The sequence below is a fragment of the Taudactylus pleione genome, unplaced genomic scaffold (assembly GCF_031769625.1).
Source record: "Taudactylus pleione unplaced genomic scaffold, aTauple2 ptg001750l, whole genome shotgun sequence".
NCBI classification, from domain to species: Eukaryota; Metazoa; Chordata; class Amphibia; order Anura; family Myobatrachidae; genus Taudactylus; species Taudactylus pleione.
In genome coordinates this window covers 1,140,196-1,163,039 of record NW_028286147.1, presented here as the reverse complement: position 1 = coordinate 1,163,039, position 22,844 = coordinate 1,140,196, and the positions used below count along the sequence as shown (strand labels likewise).

The 22,844-nt window shown below is 39.0% G+C and overlaps 1 protein-coding gene across 2 annotated transcripts in view; it reads left to right on the top strand.

Moving 5' to 3' along the window:
- MYO5B (myosin VB) overlaps positions 1–22,844 on the top strand; it is a 132,147-nt gene that overhangs the window by 33,931 nt on the left and 75,372 nt on the right. For both annotated transcript variants that reach the window (XM_088464695.1, XM_088464693.1), the window contains exons 6-7: positions 1,742–2,007; positions 20,088–20,169. In XM_088464695.1, coding sequence (XP_088320821.1) covers positions 1,742–2,007; positions 20,088–20,169 — 348 coding nt within the window. The remainder of the gene's footprint in view (positions 1–1,741; positions 2,008–20,087; positions 20,170–22,844) is intronic.

The following is a 22,844-nucleotide window of genomic DNA, read 5'->3' as shown; positions in this document are numbered from 1 at the left end:
TTTAGGCACGCCCCTGCAATGACGTTGAAACGCACAGACATGCTTCGCCGACTACCCCCCGTCACCACCCCCAAATGGCACTTCCTGTCAATCACTCCGCGATGGGTCTGTGTAGTCCCGGTGGCAGTGGCCGGTTCACGCACGTGAACTGCGATGCATGCGCAGAATGCAACAATTGGCCGATTACGTGCGTATTAGCAAATGCGATCCTCGCTGAATCAGGCCCTCAGTCCCTTCTTTCTTATTTCTGTAACAGTCTTAGTTTAAAAAGGACATAAGCCGCTTTTACACCATTTATACATAGAATAATCCTGTATTGTTTTAATAAGTAGTACATTACTGTAATAATGTAAAAGATGGTATGATATCTGTTAAAGCCTGTCCACTAAAACAATGCATTTCACTCTCAAACTGAATTAATTCTTGGATATGCAATATTATACAAACAGTAAATTTCAGTGTTTATTATGACTATTACAACCCAATGTCTATTACTAACACCTCTTTTTTACTGTACTCTTATTTTACCTACATTTGTCTTTCCCCTGCTCTGCCTTTATTTTCTTTCTGCTGTGTTGCTTATTTTGTCTGGCTCCTTAGCAGTCCTCGCTCCTCAGCTGCCCCCCCTGTGTCCTCGTTCCTCAGCTGCCCCCCCTGTGTCCTTGTTCCTCAGCTGCCCCCCCTGTGTCCTCGTTCCTCAGCTGTCCCCCCTGTGTCCTCGTTCCTCAGCTGCCCCCCCTGTGTCCTCGTTCCTCAGCTGCCCCCCCTGTGTCCTCGTTCCTCAGCTGCCCCCCCTGTGTCCTCGTTCCTCAGCTGCCCCCCCTGTGTCCTCGTTCCTCAGCTGCCCCCCCTGTGTCCTCGTTCCTCAGCTGCCCCTGGGTCCTCGTTCCTCAGCTGCCCCCCCTGTGTCCTCGTTCCTCAGCTGTCCCCCCTGTGTCCTCGTTCCTCAGCTGTCCCCCCTGTGTCCTCGTTCCTCAGCTGTCCCCCCTGTGTCCTCGTTCCTCAGCTGCCCCCCCTGTGTCCTCGTTCCTCAGCTGCCCCCCCTGTGTCCTCGTTCCTCAGCTGCCCCCCCTGTGTCCTCGTTCCTCAGCTGCCCCCCCTGTGTCCTCGTTCCTCAGCTGCCCCCCCTGTGTCCTCGTTCCTCAGCTGCCCCCCCTGTGTCCTCGTTCCTCAGCTGCCCCCCCTGTGTCCTCGTTCCTCAGCTGCCCCCCCTGTGTCCTCGTTCCTCAGCTGCCCCCCCTGTGTCCTCGTTCCTCAGCTGCCCCCCCTGTGTCCTCGTTCCTCAGCTGCCCCCCCTGTGTCCTCGTTCCTCAGCTGCCCCCCCTGTGTCCTCGTTCCTCAGCTGCCCCTGTGTCCTCGTTCCTCAGCTGCCCCCCCTGTGTCCTCGTTCCTCAGCTGCCCCTGGGTCCTCGTTCCTCAGCTGCCCCTGGGTCCTCGTTCCTCAGCTGCCCCTGGGTCCTCGCTCCTCAGCTGCCCCTGGGTCCTCGCTCCTCAGCTGCCCCTGGGTCCTCGCTCCTCAGATGCCCCTGGGTCCTCGCTCCTGAGATGCCCCTGGGTCCTCGCTCCTGAGATGCCCCTGTGTCCCATCATTCATGACCTTTCCCTGTGTTCTCCTCTTGCACTTCCGTTTTATTATTGGTCTGTTCCATTTTTCTGTTCCCTCTGTTATGGCTATATGTGATAATAAAACAATAACTTAAAGGTCTCTATACTTTTGCAATTTCTCTTACCTGTTTACTAGAAACAAGATGAACATCTCAACCACTTCTGCACATTGCTTGGGGTGGAGCATGACCAGATGGAGCACTGGTTGTGTCATCGGAAGCTCGTAACCACCTCCGAGACGTACGTGAAGAACATGTCCGTCCAGCAGGCTGTAAATGCCAGGAATGCCCTGGCCAAGCACATCTATGCTCAACTGTTCAACTGGATAGTGAAGCATATCAACAAAGCTCTGCACACAACCAGCAAACAGCACTCCTTCATTGGCGTCCTGGACATTTACGGGTTAGTGAGTGTATCTACTTTTTGACTTTTATGATCCACATTTTAACGTTTTATGTCTCCGTTGTGTAGCGCATACAAACCACCAGAACCTGGGTGCCCAGAAAGGCTCTGGAGGGACAAGAGCATAATCCAAATCACAAATATCCAGCCAGGTGCTGCAATGACTTCACATCTCCAGCCTATCAGACTGAAGCGGAGATGTATCCAGACTTTTAAAGAGTGGAGAAGTTTACCATAACAACCAATCAGCTGCTAGCTTGCATTTATCAAGTATATTCTATAAAATGATAGACAGAAGCTGATTTGGTTGCAATCGGCAGCTTCTCCACTCGATAGATGGCTTCATACGTCTTCCCCTGAATCTCTAGGATTGGTTTAGGCTTTCAGCACAAACAGTCTCCATATAATAAAAGGTAAGTATTGTCAACACCTGGGCGCAAAGACACTATAACCGCAGCAGTCGGGAGTCTAAGGTGTCACCCTATAACACTGTGAATGGACCGAAATATATATATATATATATATATATATATATAGGTGACAACCCAATTGCACTGGTGACAAACTAAAAAGATGCAAAATTCACACATGAAGGGCAAGATATATGACTTCCCTTTAAATGATGCAAAACTGGCTGATGGCTTGGATGTTCTTTTCTCGCCTGTGTAGAACGTCACTCATGCCATGCAAGACATAGAATAGAATAGTGGTATACCTTTATTGAGCATGTTGCTAATGGCAGAGCTAACACTGGACAGCTATTGAGTATCTATTAGAAGATCTGGATTCTACTGTTTACCAGTGGTGAAAAGAACATCTGTAGAAGCATCCTTTGCACTCAAAAGAACATAAACAAAGGAATACCACTATTCTATTCTATGTCTTGCATGGCATGAGTGACGTTCTACACAGGCGAGAAAAGAACATCCAAGCCATCAGCCAGTTTTGCGTCATTTAAAGGGAAGTCATATATCTTGCCCTTCACATGTGTGAATTTTCCACCTTATTTGTTTGTCGCTAATGCAATTGGGTTGTCACCTATATATATATTTCGGTCTCCATTCCCAGCTATAGTACAAGGTGCTCTGGAGGCTTATTACAGGTAATGGAGTTCCAATGTGCACAGCTCTACTGAATTGCTATATGGAGATCCTAACTAGTGTATAACATCTTCTATGTGTTACTTATCAGGATTGCTATACAGAGATCCTAATTAACTAGTACTAGTGTATAACATCTTATATGTGTTACTTATCAGGATTGCTATACGGAGATCCTAATTAACTAGTGTATAACATCTTCTATGTGTTACTTATCAGGATTGCTGTACGGAGATCCTAACTAACTAGTGTATAACATCTTATATATGTTACTTATCAGGATTGCTATACGGAGATCCTAACTAGTGTATAACTTCTTATATGTGTTACCTATCAGGATTGCTGTACGGAGATCCTTACTAACTAGTGTATAACATCTTATATGTGTTACTTATCAGGATTGCTATACGGAGATCTCAACTAACTAGTGTATAACATCTTATATGTGTTACCTATCAGGATTGCTATACAGAGATCCTAATTAACTAGTGCTAGTGTATAACATCTTATATGTGTTACTTATCAGGATTGCTATACGGAGATCCTAATTAACTAGTGTATAACATCTTATATGTGTTACTTATCAGGATTGCTATACGGAGATCCTAACTAACTAGTGTATAACATCTTATATGTGTTACTTATCAGGATTGCTATATGGAGATCCTAACTAACTAGTGTATAACTTCTTATATGTGTTACTTATCAGGATTGCTGTACGGAGATCCTTACTAACTAGTGTATAACTTCTTATATGTGTTACCTATCAGGATTGCTGTACGGAGATCTCAACTAACTAGTGTATAACATCTTATATATGTGTTACTTATCAGGATTGCTATATGGAGATCCTAACTAACTAGTGTATAACTTCTTATATGTGTTACTTATCAGGATTGCTGTACGGAGATCCTTACTAACTAGTGTATAACTTCTTATATGTGTTACCTATCAGGATTGCTGTACGGAGATCCTTACTAACTAGTGTATAACTTCTTATATGTGTTACTTATCAGGATTGCTATATGGAGATCCTAATTAACTAGTGTATAACATCTTATATATGTGTTACTTATCAGGATTGCTATACGGAGATCCTTACTAACTAGTGTATAACTTCTTATATGTGTTACTTATCAGGATTGCTATATGGAGATCCTAATTAACTAGTGTATAACTTCTTATATGTGTTACTTATCAGGATTGCTATACGGAGATCCTAACTAACTAGTGTATAACATCTTATATGTGTTACTTATCAGGATTGCTATACGGAGATCCTAACTAGCTAGTGTATAACATCTTATATGTGTTACTTATCAGGATTGCTATATGGAGATCCTAACTAACTAGTGTATAACTTCTTATATGTGTTACCTATCAGGATTGCTGTACGGAGATCCTAACTAACTAGTGTATAACTTCTTATATGTGTTACTTATCAGGATTGCTATACGGAGATCCTTACTAACTAGTGTATAACTTCTTATATGTGTTACTTATCTGGATTGCTATATGGAGATCCTAATTAACTAGTGTATAACTTCTTATATGTGTTACTTATCAGGATTGCTATACGGAGATCCTAATTAACTAGTGTATAACTTCTTATATGTGTTACCTATCAGGATTGCTGTACGGAGATCCTAATTAACTAGTGTATAACATCTTATATGTGTTACTTATCAGGATTGCTATATGGAGATCCTAACTAACTAGTGTATAACTTCTTCTATGTGTTACTTATCAGGATTGCTATACGGAGATCCTAATTAACTAGTGTATAACATCTTATATGTGTTACTTATCAGGATTGCTATACGGAGATCCTAATTAACTAGTGTATAACATCTTCTATGTGTTACTTATCAGGATTGCTGTACGGAGATCCTTACTAACTAGTGTATAACTTCTTATATGTGTTACTTATCAGGATTGCTATACGGAGATCCTAACTAACTAGTGTATAACATCTTATATGTGTTACTTATCAGGATTGCTATACGGAGATCCTAACTAACTAGTGTATAACATCTTATATGTGTTACTTATCAGGATTGCTATACGGAGATCCTAACTAACTAGTGTATAACTTCTTATATGTGTTACTTATCAGGATTGCTATACGGAGATCCTAACTAGTGTATAACATCTTATATGTGTTACCTATCAGGATTGCTATACGGAGATCCTTACTAACTAGTGTATAACATCTTATATGTGTTACTTATCAGGATTGCTGTACGGAGATCCTTACTAACTAGTGTATAACTTCTTATATGTGTTACTTATCTGGATTTCATACGAAGCTCCTAACTAGTGTATAACATCTTATATGTGTTAATTTTCAGGATTGCTATACGGAGATCCTAACTAACTACTAGGGGTAAATTTACTAAAGTGAAAATTTTTAGAAGTGAGTTTTAGAAGAGATGTTGCCCATAGCAACCAATCAGATTCTACTTAACATTTAACTAGCACCTTCTAGAAGATAATAGCTAGAATCTGATTGGTTGCTATGGGCAACATCACTTTTAAAACTCACTTCTAAAAACTCTCACTTTAGTGTATAACATCTTATATGTGTTACTTATCAGGATTGCTATACGGAGATCCTAACTAGTGTATAACTTCTTATATGTGTTACCTATCAGGATTGCTGTACGGAGATCCTTACTAACTAGTGTATAACTTCTTATATGTGTTACTTATCAGGATTGCTATATGGAGATCCTAACTAACTAGTGTATAACTTCTTATATGTGTTACCTATCAGGATTGCTGTACGGAGATCCTTACTAACTAGTGTATAACTTCTTATATGTGTTACTTATCAGGATTGCTGTACGGAGATCCTAACTAACTAGTGTATAACTTCTTATATGTGTTACTTATCAGGATTGCTGTACGGAGATCCTAACTAACTAGTGTATAACTTCTTATATGTGTTACTTATCAGGATTGCTATACGGAGATCTCAACTAGCTAGTGTATAACATCTTATATGTGTTACCTATCAGGATTGCTATACGGAGATCCTAATTAACTAGTGTATAACATCTTCTATGTGTTACTTATCAGGATTGCTGTACGGAGATCCTAACTAACTAGTGTATAACTTCTTATATGTGTTACTTATCAGGATTGCTATATGGAGATCCTAACTAACTAGTGTATAACTTCTTATATGTGTTACTTATCAGGATTGCTATACGGAGATCTCAACTAGCTAGTGTATAACATCTTATATGTGTTACTTATCAGGATTGCTATACGGAGATCCTAATTAACTAGTGTATAACATCTTCTATGTGTTACTTATCTGGATTTCATACGAAGCTCCTAACTAGTGTATAACATCTTATATGTGTTAATTTTCAGGATTGCTATACGGAGATCCTAACTAACAACTAGGGGTAAATTTACTAAAGTGAAAATTTTTAGAAGTGAGTTTTAGAAGAGATGTTGCCCATAGCAACCAATCAGATTCTACTTAACATTTAACTAGCACCTTCTAGAAGATAATAGCTAGAATCTGATTGGTTGCTATGGGCAACATCACTTTTAAAACTCACTTCTAAAAACTCTCACTTTAGTGTATAACATCTTATATGTGTTACTTATCAGGATTGCTATACGGAGATCCTAACTAGTGTATAACTTCTTATATGTGTTACCTATCAGGATTGCTGTACGGAGATCCTTACTAACTAGTGTATAACTTCTTATATGTGTTACTTATCAGGATTGCTATATGGAGATCCTAATTAACTAGTGTATAACATCTTATATGTGTTACTTATCAGGATTGCTATACGGAGATCCTAACTAACTAGTGTATAACTTCTTATATGTGTTACTTATCAGGATTGCTATATGGAGATCCTAACTAACTAGTGTATAACTTCTTATATGTGTTACTTATCAGGATTGCTGTACGGAGATCCTTACTAACTAGTGTATAACATCTTATATGTGTTACTTATCAGGATTGCTATACGGAGATCCTAATTAACTAGTGCTAGTGTATAACATCTTATATGTGTTACTTATCAGGATTGCTATACGGAGATCCTAATTAACTAGTGTATAACTTCTTATATGTGTTACTTATCAGGATTGCTATACGGAGATCCTAACTAACTAGTGTATAACTTCTTATATGTGTTACCTATCAGGATTGCTATATGGAGATCCTAACTAACTAGTGTATAACTTCTTATATGTGTTACTTATCAGGATTGCTGTACGGAGATCTCAACTAGCTAGTGTATAACATCTTATATGTGTTACTTATCAGGATTGCTATACGGAGATCCTAATTAACTAGTGTATAACATCTTATATGTGTTACTTATCAGGATTGCTATATGGAGATCCTAACTAACTAGTGTATAACATCTTATATGTGTTACCTATCAGGATTGCTGTACGGAGATCCTAATTAACTAGTGTATAACATCTTATATGTGTTACTTATCAGGATTGCTATATGGAGATCCTAACTAACTAGTGTATAACATCTTATATGTGTTACCTATCAGGATTGCTGTACGGAGATCCTAATTAACTAGTGTATAACATCTTATATGTGTTACTTATCAGGATTGCTATACGGAGATCTCAACTAGCTAGTGTATAACATCTTATATGTGTTACTTATCAGGATTGCTGTACGGAGATCCTTACTAACTAGTGTATAACTTCTTATATGTGTTACTTATCAGGATTGCTATATGGAGATCCTAACTAACTAGTGTATAACATCTTATATATGTGTTACTTATCAGGATTGCTATACGGAGATCCTAATTAACTAGTGCTAGTGTATAACATCTTATATATGTGTTACTTATCAGGATTGCTATACGGAGATCCTAATTAACTAGTGTATAACATCTTATATGTGTTAATTTTCAGGATTGCTATACGGAGATCCTAACTAACTACTAGGGGTAAATTTACTAAAGTGAAAATTTTTAGAAGTGAGTTTTAGAAGAGATGTTGCCCATAGCAACCAATCAGATTCTACTTAACATTTAACTAGCACCTTCTAGAAGATAATAGCTAGAATCTGATTGGTTGCTATGGGCAACATCACTTTTAAAACTCACTTCTAAAAACTCTCACTTTAGTGTATAACATCTTATATGTGTTACTTATCAGGATTGCTATACGGAGATCCTAACTAGTGTATAACTTCTTATATGTGTTACCTATCAGGATTGCTGTACGGAGATCCTTACTAACTAGTGTATAACTTCTTATATGTGTTACTTATCAGGATTGCTATATGGAGATCCTAACTAACTAGTGTATAACTTCTTATATGTGTTACTTATCAGGATTGCTATATGGAGATCCTAATTAACTAGTGTATAACATCTTATATGTGTTACTTATCAGGATTGCTATATGGAGATCCTAACTAACTAGTGTATAACTTCTTATATGTGTTACTTTTCAGGATTGCTGTACGGAGATCCTTACTAACTAGTGTATAACATCTTATATGTGTTACTTATCAGGATTGCTATACGGAGATCCTAATTAACTAGTGCTAGTGTATAACATCTTATATGTGTTACTTATCAGGATTGCTATACGGAGATCCTAATTAACTAGTGCTAGTGTATAACATCTTATATGTGTTACTTATCAGGATTGCTATACGGAGATCCTAATTAACTAGTGTATAACATCTTCTTTGTGTTACTTATCAGGATTGCTATACGGAGATCCTAATTAACTAGTGTATAACATCTTATATGTGTTACTTATCAGGATTGCTGTACGGAGATCCTTACTAACTAGTGTATAACTTCTTATATGTGTTACTTATCAGGATTGCTATACGGAGATCCTAATTAACTAGTGCTAGTGTATAACATCTTATATGTGTTACTTATCAGGATTGCTATACGGAGATCCTAATTAACTAGTGTATAACATCTTCTATGTGTTACTTATCAGGATTGCTGTACGGAGATCCTTACTAACTAGTGTATAACTTCTTATATGTGTTACTTATCTGGATTTCATACGAAGCTCCTAACTAGTGTATAACATCTTATATGTGTTAATTTTCAGGATTGCTATACGGAGATCCTAACTAACTACTAGGGGTAAATTTACTAAAGTGAAAATTTTTAGAAGTGAGTTTTAGAAGAGATGTTGCCCATAGCAACCAATCAGATTCTACTTAACATTTAACTAGCACCTTCTAGAAGATAATAGCTAGAATCTGATTGGTTGCTATGGGCAACATCACTTTTAAAACTCACTTCTAAAAACTCTCACTTTAGTGTATAACATCTTATATGTGTTACTTATCAGGATTGCTATACGGAGATCCTAACTAGTGTATAACTTCTTATATGTGTTACCTATCAGGATTGCTGTACGGAGATCCTTACTAACTAGTGTATAACTTCTTATATGTGTTACTTATCAGGATTGCTGTACGGAGATCCTAACTAACTAGTGTATAACTTCTTATATGTGTTACTTATCAGGATTGCTGTACGGAGATCCTAACTAACTAGTGTATAACTTCTTATATGTGTTACTTATCAGGATTGCTATACGGAGATCTCAACTAGCTAGTGTATAACATCTTATATGTGTTACCTATCAGGATTGCTATACGGAGATCCTAATTAACTAGTGTATAACATCTTCTATGTGTTACTTATCAGGATTGCTGTACGGAGATCCTAACTAACTAGTGTATAACTTCTTATATGTGTTACTTATCAGGATTGCTATATGGAGATCCTAACTAACTAGTGTATAACTTCTTATATGTGTTACTTATCAGGATTGCTATACGGAGATCTCAACTAGCTAGTGTATAACATCTTATATGTGTTACTTATCAGGATTGCTATACGGAGATCCTAATTAACTAGTGTATAACATCTTCTATGTGTTACTTATCTGGATTTCATACGAAGCTCCTAACTAGTGTATAACATCTTATATGTGTTAATTTTCAGGATTGCTATACGGAGATCCTAACTAACTACTAGGGGTAAATTTACTAAAGTGAAAATTTTTAGAAGTGAGTTTTAGAAGAGATGTTGCCCATAGCAACCAATCAGATTCTACTTAACATTTAACTAGCACCTTCTAGAAGATAATAGCTAGAATCTGATTGGTTGCTATGGGCAACATCACTTTTAAAACTCACTTCTAAAAACTCTCACTTTAGTGTATAACATCTTATATGTGTTACTTATCAGGATTGCTATACGGAGATCCTAACTAGTGTATAACTTCTTATATGTGTTACCTATCAGGATTGCTGTACGGAGATCCTTACTAACTAGTGTATAACTTCTTATATGTGTTACTTATCAAGATTGCTATATGGAGATCCTAATTAACTAGTGTATAACATCTTATATGTGTTACTTATCAGGATTGCTATACGGAGATCCTAACTAACTAGTGTATAACTTCTTATATGTGTTACTTATCAGGATTGCTGTACGGAGATCCTTACTAACTAGTGTATAACATCTTATATGTGTTACTTATCAGGATTGCTATACGGAGATCCTAATTAACTAGTGCTAGTGTATAACATCTTATATGTGTTACTTATCAGGATTGCTATACGGAGATCCTAATTAACTAGTGTATAACTTCTTATATGTGTTACTTATCAGGATTGCTATACGGAGATCCTAACTAACTAGTGTATAACTTCTTATATGTGTTACCTATCAGGATTGCTATATGGAGATCCTAACTAACTAGTGTATAACTTCTTATATGTGTTACTTATCAGGATTGCTATATGGAGATCCTAATTAACTAGTGTATAACATCTTCTATGTGTTACTTATCAGGATTGCTGTACGGAGATCTCAACTAGCTAGTGTATAACATCTTATATGTGTTACTTATCAGGATTGCTATACGGAGATCCTAATTAACTAGTGTATAACATCTTATATGTGTTACTTATCAGGATTGCTATATGGAGATCCTAACTAACTAGTGTATAACATCTTATATGTGTTACCTATCAGGATTGCTGTACGGAGATCCTAATTAACTAGTGTATAACATCTTATATGTGTTACTTATCAGGATTGCTATATGGAGATCCTAACTAACTAGTGTATAACATCTTATATGTGTTACCTATCAGGATTGCTGTACGGAGATCCTAATTAACTAGTGTATAACATCTTATATGTGTTACTTATCAGGATTGCTATACGGAGATCTCAACTAGCTAGTGTATAACATCTTATATGTGTTACTTATCAGGATTGCTGTACGGAGATCCTTACTAACTAGTGTATAACTTCTTATATGTGTTACTTATCAGGATTGCTATATGGAGATCCTAACTAACTAGTGTATAACATCTTATATATGTGTTACTTATCAGGATTGCTATACGGAGATCCTAATTAACTAGTGCTAGTGTATAACATCTTATATATGTGTTACTTATCAGGATTGCTATACGGAGATCCTAATTAACTAGTGTATAACATCTTATATGTGTTAATTTTGAGGATTGCTATACGGAGATCCTAACTAACTACTAGGGGTAAATTTACTAAAGTGAAAATTTTTAGAAGTGAGTTTTAGAAGAGATGTTGCCCATAGCAACCAATCAGATTCTACTTAACATTTAACTAGCACCTTCTAGAAGATAATAGCTAGAATCTGATTGGTTGCTATGGGCAACATCACTTTTAAAACTCACTTCTAAAAACTCTCACTTTAGTGTATAACATCTTATATGTGTTACTTATCAGGATTGCTATACGGAGATCCTAACTAACTAGTGTATAACTTCTTATATGTGTTACCTATCAGGATTGCTGTACGGAGATCCTTACTAACTAGTGTATAACTTCTTATATGTGTTACTTATCAGGATTGCTGTACGGAGATCCTAACTAACTAGTGTATAACTTCTTATATGTGTTACTTATCAGGATTGCTATACGGAGATCTCAACTAGCTAGTGTATAACTTCTTATATGTGTTACCTATCAGGATTGCTGTACGGAGATCCTTACTAACTAGTGTATAACTTCTTATATGTGTTACTTATCAGGATTGCTATATGGAGATCCTAACTAACTAGTGTATAACTTCTTATATGTGTTACTTATCAGGATTGCTGTACGGAGATCCTTACTAACTAGTGTATAACATCTTATATGTGTTACTTATCAGGATTGCTATACGGAGATCCTAATTAACTAGTGCTAGTGTATAACATCTTATATGTGTTACTTATCAGGATTGCTATACGGAGATCCTAATTAACTAGTGCTAGTGTATAACATCTTATATGTGTTACTTATCAGGATTGCTATACGGAGATCCTAATTAACTAGTGTATAACATCTTCTATGTGTTACTTATCAGGATTGCTATACGGAGATCCTAATTAACTAGTGTATAACATCTTATATGTGTTACTTATCAGGATTGCTGTACGGAGATCCTTACTAACTAGTGTATAACTTCTTATATGTGTTACTTATCAGGATTGCTATACGGAGATCCTAATTAACTAGTGCTAGTGTATAACATCTTATATGTGTTACTTATCAGGATTGCTATACGGAGATCCTAATTAACTAGTGTATAACATCTTCTATGTGTTACTTATCAGGATTGCTGTACGGAGATCCTTACTAACTAGTGTATAACTTCTTATATGTGTTACTTATCTGGATTTCATACGAAGCTCCTAACTAGTGTATAACATCTTATATGTGTTAATTTTCAGGATTGCTATACGGAGATCCTAACTAACTACTAGGGGTAAATTTACTAAAGTGAAAATTTTTAGAAGTGAGTTTTAGAAGAGATGTTGCCCATAGCAACCAATCAGATTCTACTTAACATTTAACTAGCACCTTCTAGAAGATAATAGCTAGAATCTGATTGGTTGCTATGGGCAACATCACTTTTAAAACTCACTTCTAAAAACTCTCACTTTAGTGTATAACATCTTATATGTGTTACTTATCAGGATTGCTGTACGGAGATCCTAACTAGTGTATAACTTCTTATATGTGTTACTTATCAGGATTGCTGTACGGAGATCCTAACTAGTGTATAACTTCTTATATGTGTTACCTATCAGGATTGCTGTACGGAGATCCTTACTAACTAGTGTATAACTTCTTATATGTGTTACTTATCAGGATTGCTGTACGGAGATCCTAACTAGTGTATAACTTCTTATATGTGTTACCTATCAGGATTGCTGTACGGAGATCCTTACTAACTAGTGTATAACATCTTATATGTGTTACTTATCAGGATTGCTATATGGAGATCCTAATTAACTAGTGTATAACATCTTATATGTGTTACTTATCAGGATTGCTATATGGAGATCCTAATTAACTAGTGTATAACATCTTATATATGTGTTACTTATCAGGATTGCTGTACGGAGATCCTTACTAACTAGTGTATAACATCTTATATGTGTTACTTATCTGGATTGCTATACGGAGATCTCAACTAGCTAGTGTATAACATCTTATATGTGTTACTTATCAGGATTGCTATACGGAGATCCTAATTAACTAGTGCTAGTGTATAACATCTTATATGTGTTACTTATCAGGATTGCTATACGGAGATCCTAATTAACTAGTGTATAACATCTTCTATGTGTTACTTATCAGGATTGCTGTACGGAGATCCTTACTAACTAGTGTATAACATCTTCTATGTGTTACTTATCAGGATTGCTGTACGGAGATCCTTACTAACTAGTGTATAACATCTTATATGTGTTACTTATCTGGATTTCATACGAAGCTCCTAACTAGTGTATAACATCTTATATGTGTTAATTTTCAGGATTGCTATACGGAGATCCTAACTAACTACTAGGGGTAAATTTACTAAAGTGAAAATTTTTAGAAGTGAGTTTTAGAAGAGATGTTGCCCATAGCAACCAATCAGATTCTACTTAACATTTAACTAGCACCTTCTAGAAGATAATAGCTAGAATCTGATTGGTTGCTATGGGCAACATCACTTTTAAAACTCACTTCTAAAAACTCTCACTTTAGTGTATAACATCTTATATGTGTTACTTATCAAGATTCATATTGCTGGATAAATTGTGGGCAATAATTGCGGTATGACTAGTAATCCAATATATTAAATCTCCTTAACTTAAAAATCAAGCTATCTCAATGCAAAAAATATTTTTCAGGGGTAACGTGTCATAACCTCCAATGTTATTATGCAGATAATGCCGCTGATATTGGCCTTTATGTAAATGGTTGTATGAAGGATTTGCTGGGGGCATTTGAGGACAGTATTAGCGGTCAGGTAATTGTCCCTGTGCTGCTGTTTTGCTTAGGGATGTAATTTATAGGTTAATGTAAATCTTCGTTCCCTTTCTCCGCTCTGAGAATGTTCGGACAGGTGCTCTGTGTCTCCTTTAATTGTCCTCAGAGATTAGCCAGTCCCAAAACGGATGAATGTACACTTTCCTCTTCCAGTTCTAAATGACAATTAGTATCTCTGCTGCTGAATGCGCTCCTCTGCTATTGCCAGGGCTCATTTCAGCTCCTTAATACTCCTGAAATGAGAAGAGTTAGGGGAACACTGAATTCAGCAATGCTGCTGCCGAGACACATCTGCATGGGGACTGGCATAAGTAACTGATATATTTTATAACGCCAGGTTCCCTATATGGAACCTCCATAAATCACCATTTTTGGCACAGTCATTGGTTAATACAATGTGTGGAATTTAAGCTGTTATTATAATAATGTTTCCTGGTGGGTTGGGTGCGGTATCCAGGCGGTCAGGATACCAACGGTCAGAAAGCCGAAAGCAGATTCCCAAGCCAATTAGGTGAGTGTCCTAACCCCTAACTCCCCCCCCCCCCCCCAGCAGCCTAACCCTCCCCCTAGTGCCTAAACCTAATCCTCCACCTAACCCTAATTCCGGCGTGATTCTAGCGCCGGGATTCCGACTGCTGTTGGGATTCTGGTGCCGGAATTCTGAACGCCGGTATCCCGACCGCCAGGGTGGTAACTACATCCCTTCTAGTAATGTATGTAATGTCCTTTATCAGACTGACCTGACACCTGCATACAGTAGGGGAGCTATTAATGGGATGAATCAATATTAATCCTGTGAATGTACTAGGAACTAGTAGCATCCATGATGCATGAGCACCTAGTAGATGTTTCTGGCCATTGGCCTCTCTCTTTCGTGGTTCGCCTCCTACCTCGCCAATCACTCCTTCCGTTTCTACCTCTTTTTTTTTTTCTCCCCATCCATTATTCCCGTAGGAGTCCCACAGGATTCTGTCTTTGGCTCTCTGTCCTTTTCTCTGTACACATCCTCTTTGTGTGAACTCATCAGTTCCTTCGGCCTCCAGTATAATCTCTACAGTATGTAGATAACACCCATCCTCTCATCTGATCTCTCCCCTTCCCTCCTCTCTCAGGTGCCCTGTTTCCTCTATCACTTCCTGGACGCTATATCAAACTCAACATGTCCAAAACTGAACATTGTCTTTTCCCCTCCCTACCTCTCTATCACCGCTGACAACACCACTATCTCTTTTATTCCCCTACTTCATTGCAGCTGTGTCTCTCCTGACTCCTTCCTCTCCTCCTACCCCCACATTTGATCTTTTGCCCAATCCTTTCGCTTCCAGATCTGCAACATCATTCGTATCAGACCCTTCAGCTCCCAGGATGTCAGCAAAACTATTGTCCATCCACTCATCCTTTCTCATCTCGACTACTGCAGCCTTCTCCTTACAGGCCTCCCCTGCTCCCATCTCTCCCCTCTGCGATCTATACTTAATGTTGCAGCTAGACTTCTCTCCCCCTCTCACCACTCCACATCTGCCTCCCCTCTCTGCCAAGCCCTACACTGGCTCCCCTTCCCCTACAGAACCCTCTTCAAACTCCTCACTCTCATATCCAAGGCCCTCTCCAACTTCACTACTCCCTAAATCCCCAAACTTATATTCATTCATACTCCATTATGCCCTCTCATCGGCCAATGACCCCCGCCTTTCCTCCCCTCTGGTAACCACATCTCATTTCCAAATCCAACATTTCTCCTGTGCTGCCCTCCCATCACTGTGTAGAGTACCTCACCCTCCTTCATCTCGCCCACTCTTGCTTCGTGCCTCAGATGCCCTTACACTGGCTCACCCCATGTGTCAACTGCTTGTCTGCCCCCTTCCCTTTTAGATTGTAAGTTCTATTGAGCAGGGCCCTCTTCCATCATGTTCTCATTACCTATGACTCTTGCTCACTAGCTTCACTGTGTACCTCTTGGGCTCTCTCTGCCCTTTAACTCCACTCTTTTTTTGGCCTTGAAACCCCTTTCAGTGGCTCTAAACATGTTAGTTGCACCCACGCTAATGGGCACAGGTGTCAACTTGCGCTGAATATTCTTCTTGCACCCCACTACCCATCCAGGCTTTCAGTTGCTGCTTTTTTTACTGTATTGTACTGTAATACCATGTACTGTCTTGTTGTTTGTCTGTGCACGGTGCTGCGGTCCACTTGTGGTGTCATATAAATAAAGGTTAGGCTTGACAGTCAACGTCCTGTGTGCAGACATAAGGACCCGCTTAATAGAAGTTGACCAATGTCTCAAGGCTAGAGAGAGGCACCCAGCTCTCGTAATAGAATGTCATTTGGTACAGTGGTGTCCAAGTATTGACACATAGAAGACCTCCACCCAAAAGAATGTTGGAGAGTGTCAGGAAAGATAGGGCCAGCTGGACAGCCTACTCCTAGAAAGTAATAAACGTAACAACATTGTTTTACTAATGCTACTTCTAGATAGTTAATAAACGAAAGTGTATGGAGACATCATGGTTGTGCTAAGAACTAATTGCTGAATCCTGCAGCTGAGACGCAGGGGGGGGGGGGTAATTGGGATGTGAGTGCCCACCATCCATTTCAGAGAAGCCTAAAGAGGGCAGAGCCCCCAGGGTCTTACTTGTACCTATGCATGAGCCAATCTATATGAAACTTTAGGGGATTTGCCCTTCAAAACACAGCAGAAGGGACTGGACCTGGGTCAGGTGTCATCATTGCAGATTTTACCCATCTTCACAGCACAGACTAAACCACAAACCCTTCCATTAGCGCCTAATCCACTTCAGTCTGCACACACAGAATGTCTTATAAAATTATTGGAAAGAAAACATGAAACATTTCCAGATCAAATGTCTAAACAGCCATGATGGTTTGGAAAGTGTGTGCTGGTCATATTAGGTTATAACTTTATACATATGATAATGGTACTGTTGGACCTTGGGTACCACACACATTTCAAGGAGACCCCAAGCTTCTGAGACTCTGGATAGTACATATGATACATTTTCAAGCCATGTTAAAATACCAGACTTGTAGGCTTCCAGAGCAGGGCTGAAGTATTTCATTACTGATAAATTTAGTCTATTATTATAGAGTAATAGCTATTCAGACCAATTTATCATCTACAGCCATGGCACAGCGCCTTTAGCAATCTATTCGTATCCATTGTTTCTCACTGACAATCCTGAGACGCAGAACTCTTCCAAAACAATATTTATCACCTATACGTAGAACCTTTTAATTGTTGCTCTGCGCAGCGCATTGAGTAAATAGCAGTTTGTTATTTTGCTGGATGAATCACAGGCAATGCCGTGTTTTATTGGGCTGTCTCTCTACTGGGGTGATTTAACTGTGTTCTTTGCAGATCAAGATGAAATAAAGCCGTGGATCTCTCACAAACCTGTAATAAGCCTTCACTGCAGTATGCTGTAGCAAAGTATTTTACTCTCTTTCGGGAGACTACTGCTAGTTCACTTTGTGGGCAAGCACAAGGCTCTGGCAGTTAGGAGTCTTTCTATATGTTTCATGCAGGTACAGAAACCTCAACTTGTCTAAAGAGCTTGCAGTTTAATTATAAAAAAACAGAAAGTGATGCTGGATTAATTAGGCGTCCTTCCCCACGTGATGATTTCTGATTTAAGTTTTTAGTTCAAGGTAAACTCAAGTCTGTAGCTAGAGAGCACTCAACAACTGCGATTTAAATAGAATTGTTGCCAGACATGTTGAAGATGTCCACTGAGGGATGCTCTGTGTGTCTGTCTGTGTGTGTGGTCATCTTCCCAATCCACCAGCAGACCCCAGTTTTTTCACTAGAAGTAATGTTGAGTGCATTCATGAGTGTAACATTGGCTCTAGCAAAATATTTAGTTTTACATTGCAGTTTTGTGCCTTAATACCTAAAATGTTATTCTTTACCTGTATGTAGTACAGTAGGATATATAAGCACATAAATGTCATTTTATGCTGTATCTTTGCATTGGCTATGAGCAAACCTAGGGATTTGTGGGCCTGATTCAGAGATGAACGAAATGCCGATTTTTACGCAGATCGAGCGGTTATTTCCCATAGTTTGCCTGCCACAAGGGCTCCTTGGCTGGTCGATGTGCGTCGATGTTACTGATTTTTATGATGGTACGTGACGTAGGACGCAGATGAGAATGCAGCAGTGGGGGTTACTATGCTCGGGTAAGCTTTGGAACTATTAGCATATTTTCGCAGCTGCGTTCCGTTCTAAATTGCAGCTGCGTACAAGTTAGCGTCCATCTCTGAATCAGGCCCTGTGCCCGCCTACCACTGGTTGTACGGCATCGACCAACACCCTATTTACTGTACCAACACCCTATTTACTGTTATGCCAGATATACTGTATCCCAATATTTAAGAAAAGCAAACTCGGGCTAAAATAAACAAAAGAAAAAAAGTAAGATCACTGGTACTTTTAGAACCAGACAAGCTCAAGCAGACTCGGTAGATTGTCATGGAAGCTAGAATATGTGTGGGTTGGTCCACACACCCCAATTTCCAAATACAAGAACCGGTGCATACAATACACAGTCCAAGACTTTGGAGCAGGTGCAGACATTAAGAGCTAAGGTCGAGGGCAAAATTTACTAAGCGGCGGTTTGACGGCAGTTTCTATTCTAAACGAAACCCCGGCGGTTTGGTGGTGGTTTCCATTCTATTCTAAATCCCGGGGGTTTGGAGGTTTTGCAGCGGTTTCTAAATGCCAGCCCTGTTCTATTCTAAAATGTGTTTTGCATGTGGTTTGGCGGCGTTTTTGCTATCTGCAGACTTACTAAGGCCAAAACCGCTGCAAAACTGCCATCAAAACACATTTTAGAATAGAATAGAACAGGGCTGTCATTTAGAAACCACTGCAAAACCGCCACCAAACCCCCGGAGTTTAGAACAGAATAGAACCTACCACCAAACCGCCGGGGTTTAGAATAGAATAGATCCCGCCGTCAAACCGCCGCTTAGTAAATTTTGCCCCATGTCTCATTTTATCTGCATTCATATAGACTTTATAAACTTCTAGGGTAAACATGAGGTTCTCGGTGCACATTTTGATCAAACTGGTGGCTGCCCACTTACCACGACGTGGTGACCTCTTTCAGATGGGAAGTTGCACTATGCATTATAAGTGGTATATGTGTAAATTGAATACACACCATATACTAATAGAAAATAAAAAAGGGATGTTCATGGTGCCTTTAGCTACATCTCTGTCTCACAAGTTGAAATAAACTATCAGAATAAATCCTATTTTCCCTCTGGTTGGCGAATGAGTTTTCTGTATGTGATTTTTCGTCTCGAACACTAAAGAAATGTTTTACATGATGTTGAATATTTTGGGCGAGATGCAGAGTTGGCAGTATATCTGGTATTTACCCGCACGTATATATCGAGCTGTACGCATCGCAAGATGTGTCACATGTGCATCTTGTCTTTTACTAGACAGCGTCCTCATGATCATCAGTGCGCACAGTGGTGTAAGTTATGCTCCGCAAACGGATTTACATTCATCGCCTCTTTGTGTAGCCATGGAAGACTTTTCCCCCCCATCTTTCTTGTTGTTAATCTACAAATATTTGGCCATTTGCAGGTTTGAAACATTTGAAATAAACAGCTTTGAGCAGTTCTGCATCAACTACGCCAATGAGAAATTACAGCAGCAGTTTAACTCGGTATGTCCTAGTAACAGTTATGTTTATTACTGCGCTGGAAAAATAGAGTACACTTTGTTTTATAGGCAATGTTTATCTAATAGCGATCTTGCATAAGTGAATTACAATCAGATGATTTGCAATGTGAGCCAAAAATAGTTTTTGTATTTATCATTAAAGGGGGTAAAGTGAATAAACTGTGTATATTTTTTTTTAAAGGCAGATCTAACCTTTTTATAGCTTTCACATTTTATTTATTGATGTTATCTAATATATAATATGCTACTGTGTCTTTCTCACAGTTGCACAGTGAGAGCTGGAGAGAGCCCTTTCCCCTTTCTCTCTCAGCTCTCACTGGCTGCCTGACACTCAGCCTTTCTTCCCCTTACCGGTGCTTTATGGATTTACAGGTCTGTGCCCTACTATCAGCACCTGGAGCCGGCCCCCCATACTCCAGAAGGAGAAGGGGGAGGGCAGAGATGAGAAAGACTGGTAGGGAAAGGGGTGACTGAGTTGAGAGACAGAGAGAGAGACCAGGGAGGGCGATAGAGAGGAGAGAGATGGATGAGGGGAGAGTACCCAGATGAGGGATGGGGAGCAGAGAGAGACAGTTGAGAGGGCAAAGAGACTACAAACAGACAGGAGAGGGGTTAAACTTTTAGCATGACCAAATAGTAAAGCTGTGGCAGGGCATTCTGGGATGTGTAGTTCAACAACAGCTGTTGAGCAGCTTATTGCCTACCCTTAGGTTAAAGAGATGAGAGAGACGTTACGGGGGGCAGAGAAGGGAAGGTGGGAAAAGACATAGGAAACACAAACCTGCATGACAGCTACCGATCCAGACAATAACGGATCACAAATACTAGTCCTAGTAAAGAAATAATTTCATACATACATATTCACAGATAGGCTTTGGATAGCTGATAAATATCCCATTTGAAGCTCTGCAGCTGATCTTGTTGACGTAGAGCTAATGTTGGTCACATAGACCCTTTGCTAATAGTTCATATCAGCCGATGAAATGAGTCTTCTGCATTATTATTGTTAAGTCTAGGGACATGAATAATAGCTTGTAGCATGAGATGTCGACATGGACATCACGTTGACATGACATGTCAACATGTTCATCATGTCGGCATTGTGCACATACTGTAGACATGCAGCATGGTGACATGGTGACAATTTTACAGTATTTAAGCCCTAACTCTGACAGGTACCGTCGTCATTGAGACTGTCGCCATTCACAATGTCAACATAAGGACTACGTCACCATTGTGAATGTCGACCATTTTCAATATCTACATTTTGTCTGTACATTCAGATCGTTTTAACATAATGACTACATAAACTTGTCTGCTATATGTAATTCTAAAGGGGTCAATCCAATTAGGTGCAATTTAATTTAAAATGGCCTCAAATTACAACAAAATCTAATTTTTTTTCTACATTTTCTGCATTTTTCATTTAATTCGATTGAGATTAATTGAAAAAAAAAAAGTTAGCTTTTTATCATTTCTTTTTAAAAAAAAAATAAAAAAATGCACAAATCAGTCATTTGTCAGCATTTAAAAAACTCCAGCACTTTCCTTATGCCCACTAACAGCCTTCTATATGGCCCTGCTAATCAAATTGTCAGTATGGTTTTTGGGGACTCCCCAGTTTTTCATGCACTTCTCCCAAATTCACATGCTATAAAAATTTGCACACCCTCACCGCGAGTAGTGCTAATTGGTTTGCACGTTTCTCGGGGGCGAGCATTCGTGTGAGTTTCATGTAACAAACACGCACCTAATTGGATTAACCCCTAACATACCCTCCAACATGACCCCTTCCACCAGGTACAAAATGCTCTGCTCTCGAACTTCCCACCTAATTTATGATTGCAGTCACCTGTGTTTAAACTCTTCACAGTTCACGTTTTGCAGGTCACCCAGCAGGTGCACAGGTGTAATCATTACTTAATGACACATTTTAAAAGGTCCACAGGTGGAGCTAATTATTTCACTTGATTCAGTGTGGAGACATGGAAAACATGCACTGTTTGGGGTCCTGAGGACCGAGTTTGATAACCTGTGATCTAGTTCAACACTGGTGGCTGCAATCATAAATTAAGTGGGAAGTCCAGGAGCAGAGCATTTGGTACTTAGTGGAAGGGGGACATGTTGGAGGGTCTGCCCTAAGTGTTTGCTGTTATTTGCATGTATACACAACTCATTTTGTTCTGAGGGAAATTCTCAGTACCTGTGCTTAAATCGCACAGGTTCTCAAACTGGGTCCTCAGGACCCCAACACTGCATGTTTTCCAGGTCTCCTCACAGAATTGCAAGTAAATTAATTAGCTCCACATGTGGATCTTTTAAAATGTGTCAGTGAGTAATGAGTACACCTGTGCACCTGCTGGGTGACCTGGAAAACGTGACCTGTATGGGGTCCTGGGGACTGAGTTAGAGAACCACTGTTATACCCTATACCAGAGTTTCTAAAACTCTGTCATTACCGTCCAGGTTATAAGGATAGCCATGCTTGAGTCCAGATTATTAAATCAAATGGACTGAGATACTAATTAATTCACCTGTACTCAAGCTTGGCTATCCTTAAAACCTAGACTGTAATGGCTGAGTTTGGGAAACTCTGCCCTATACTATAATTATGTAAGTATGGTGCATTTAAAACATTTATAGTATGATCATTTCTGG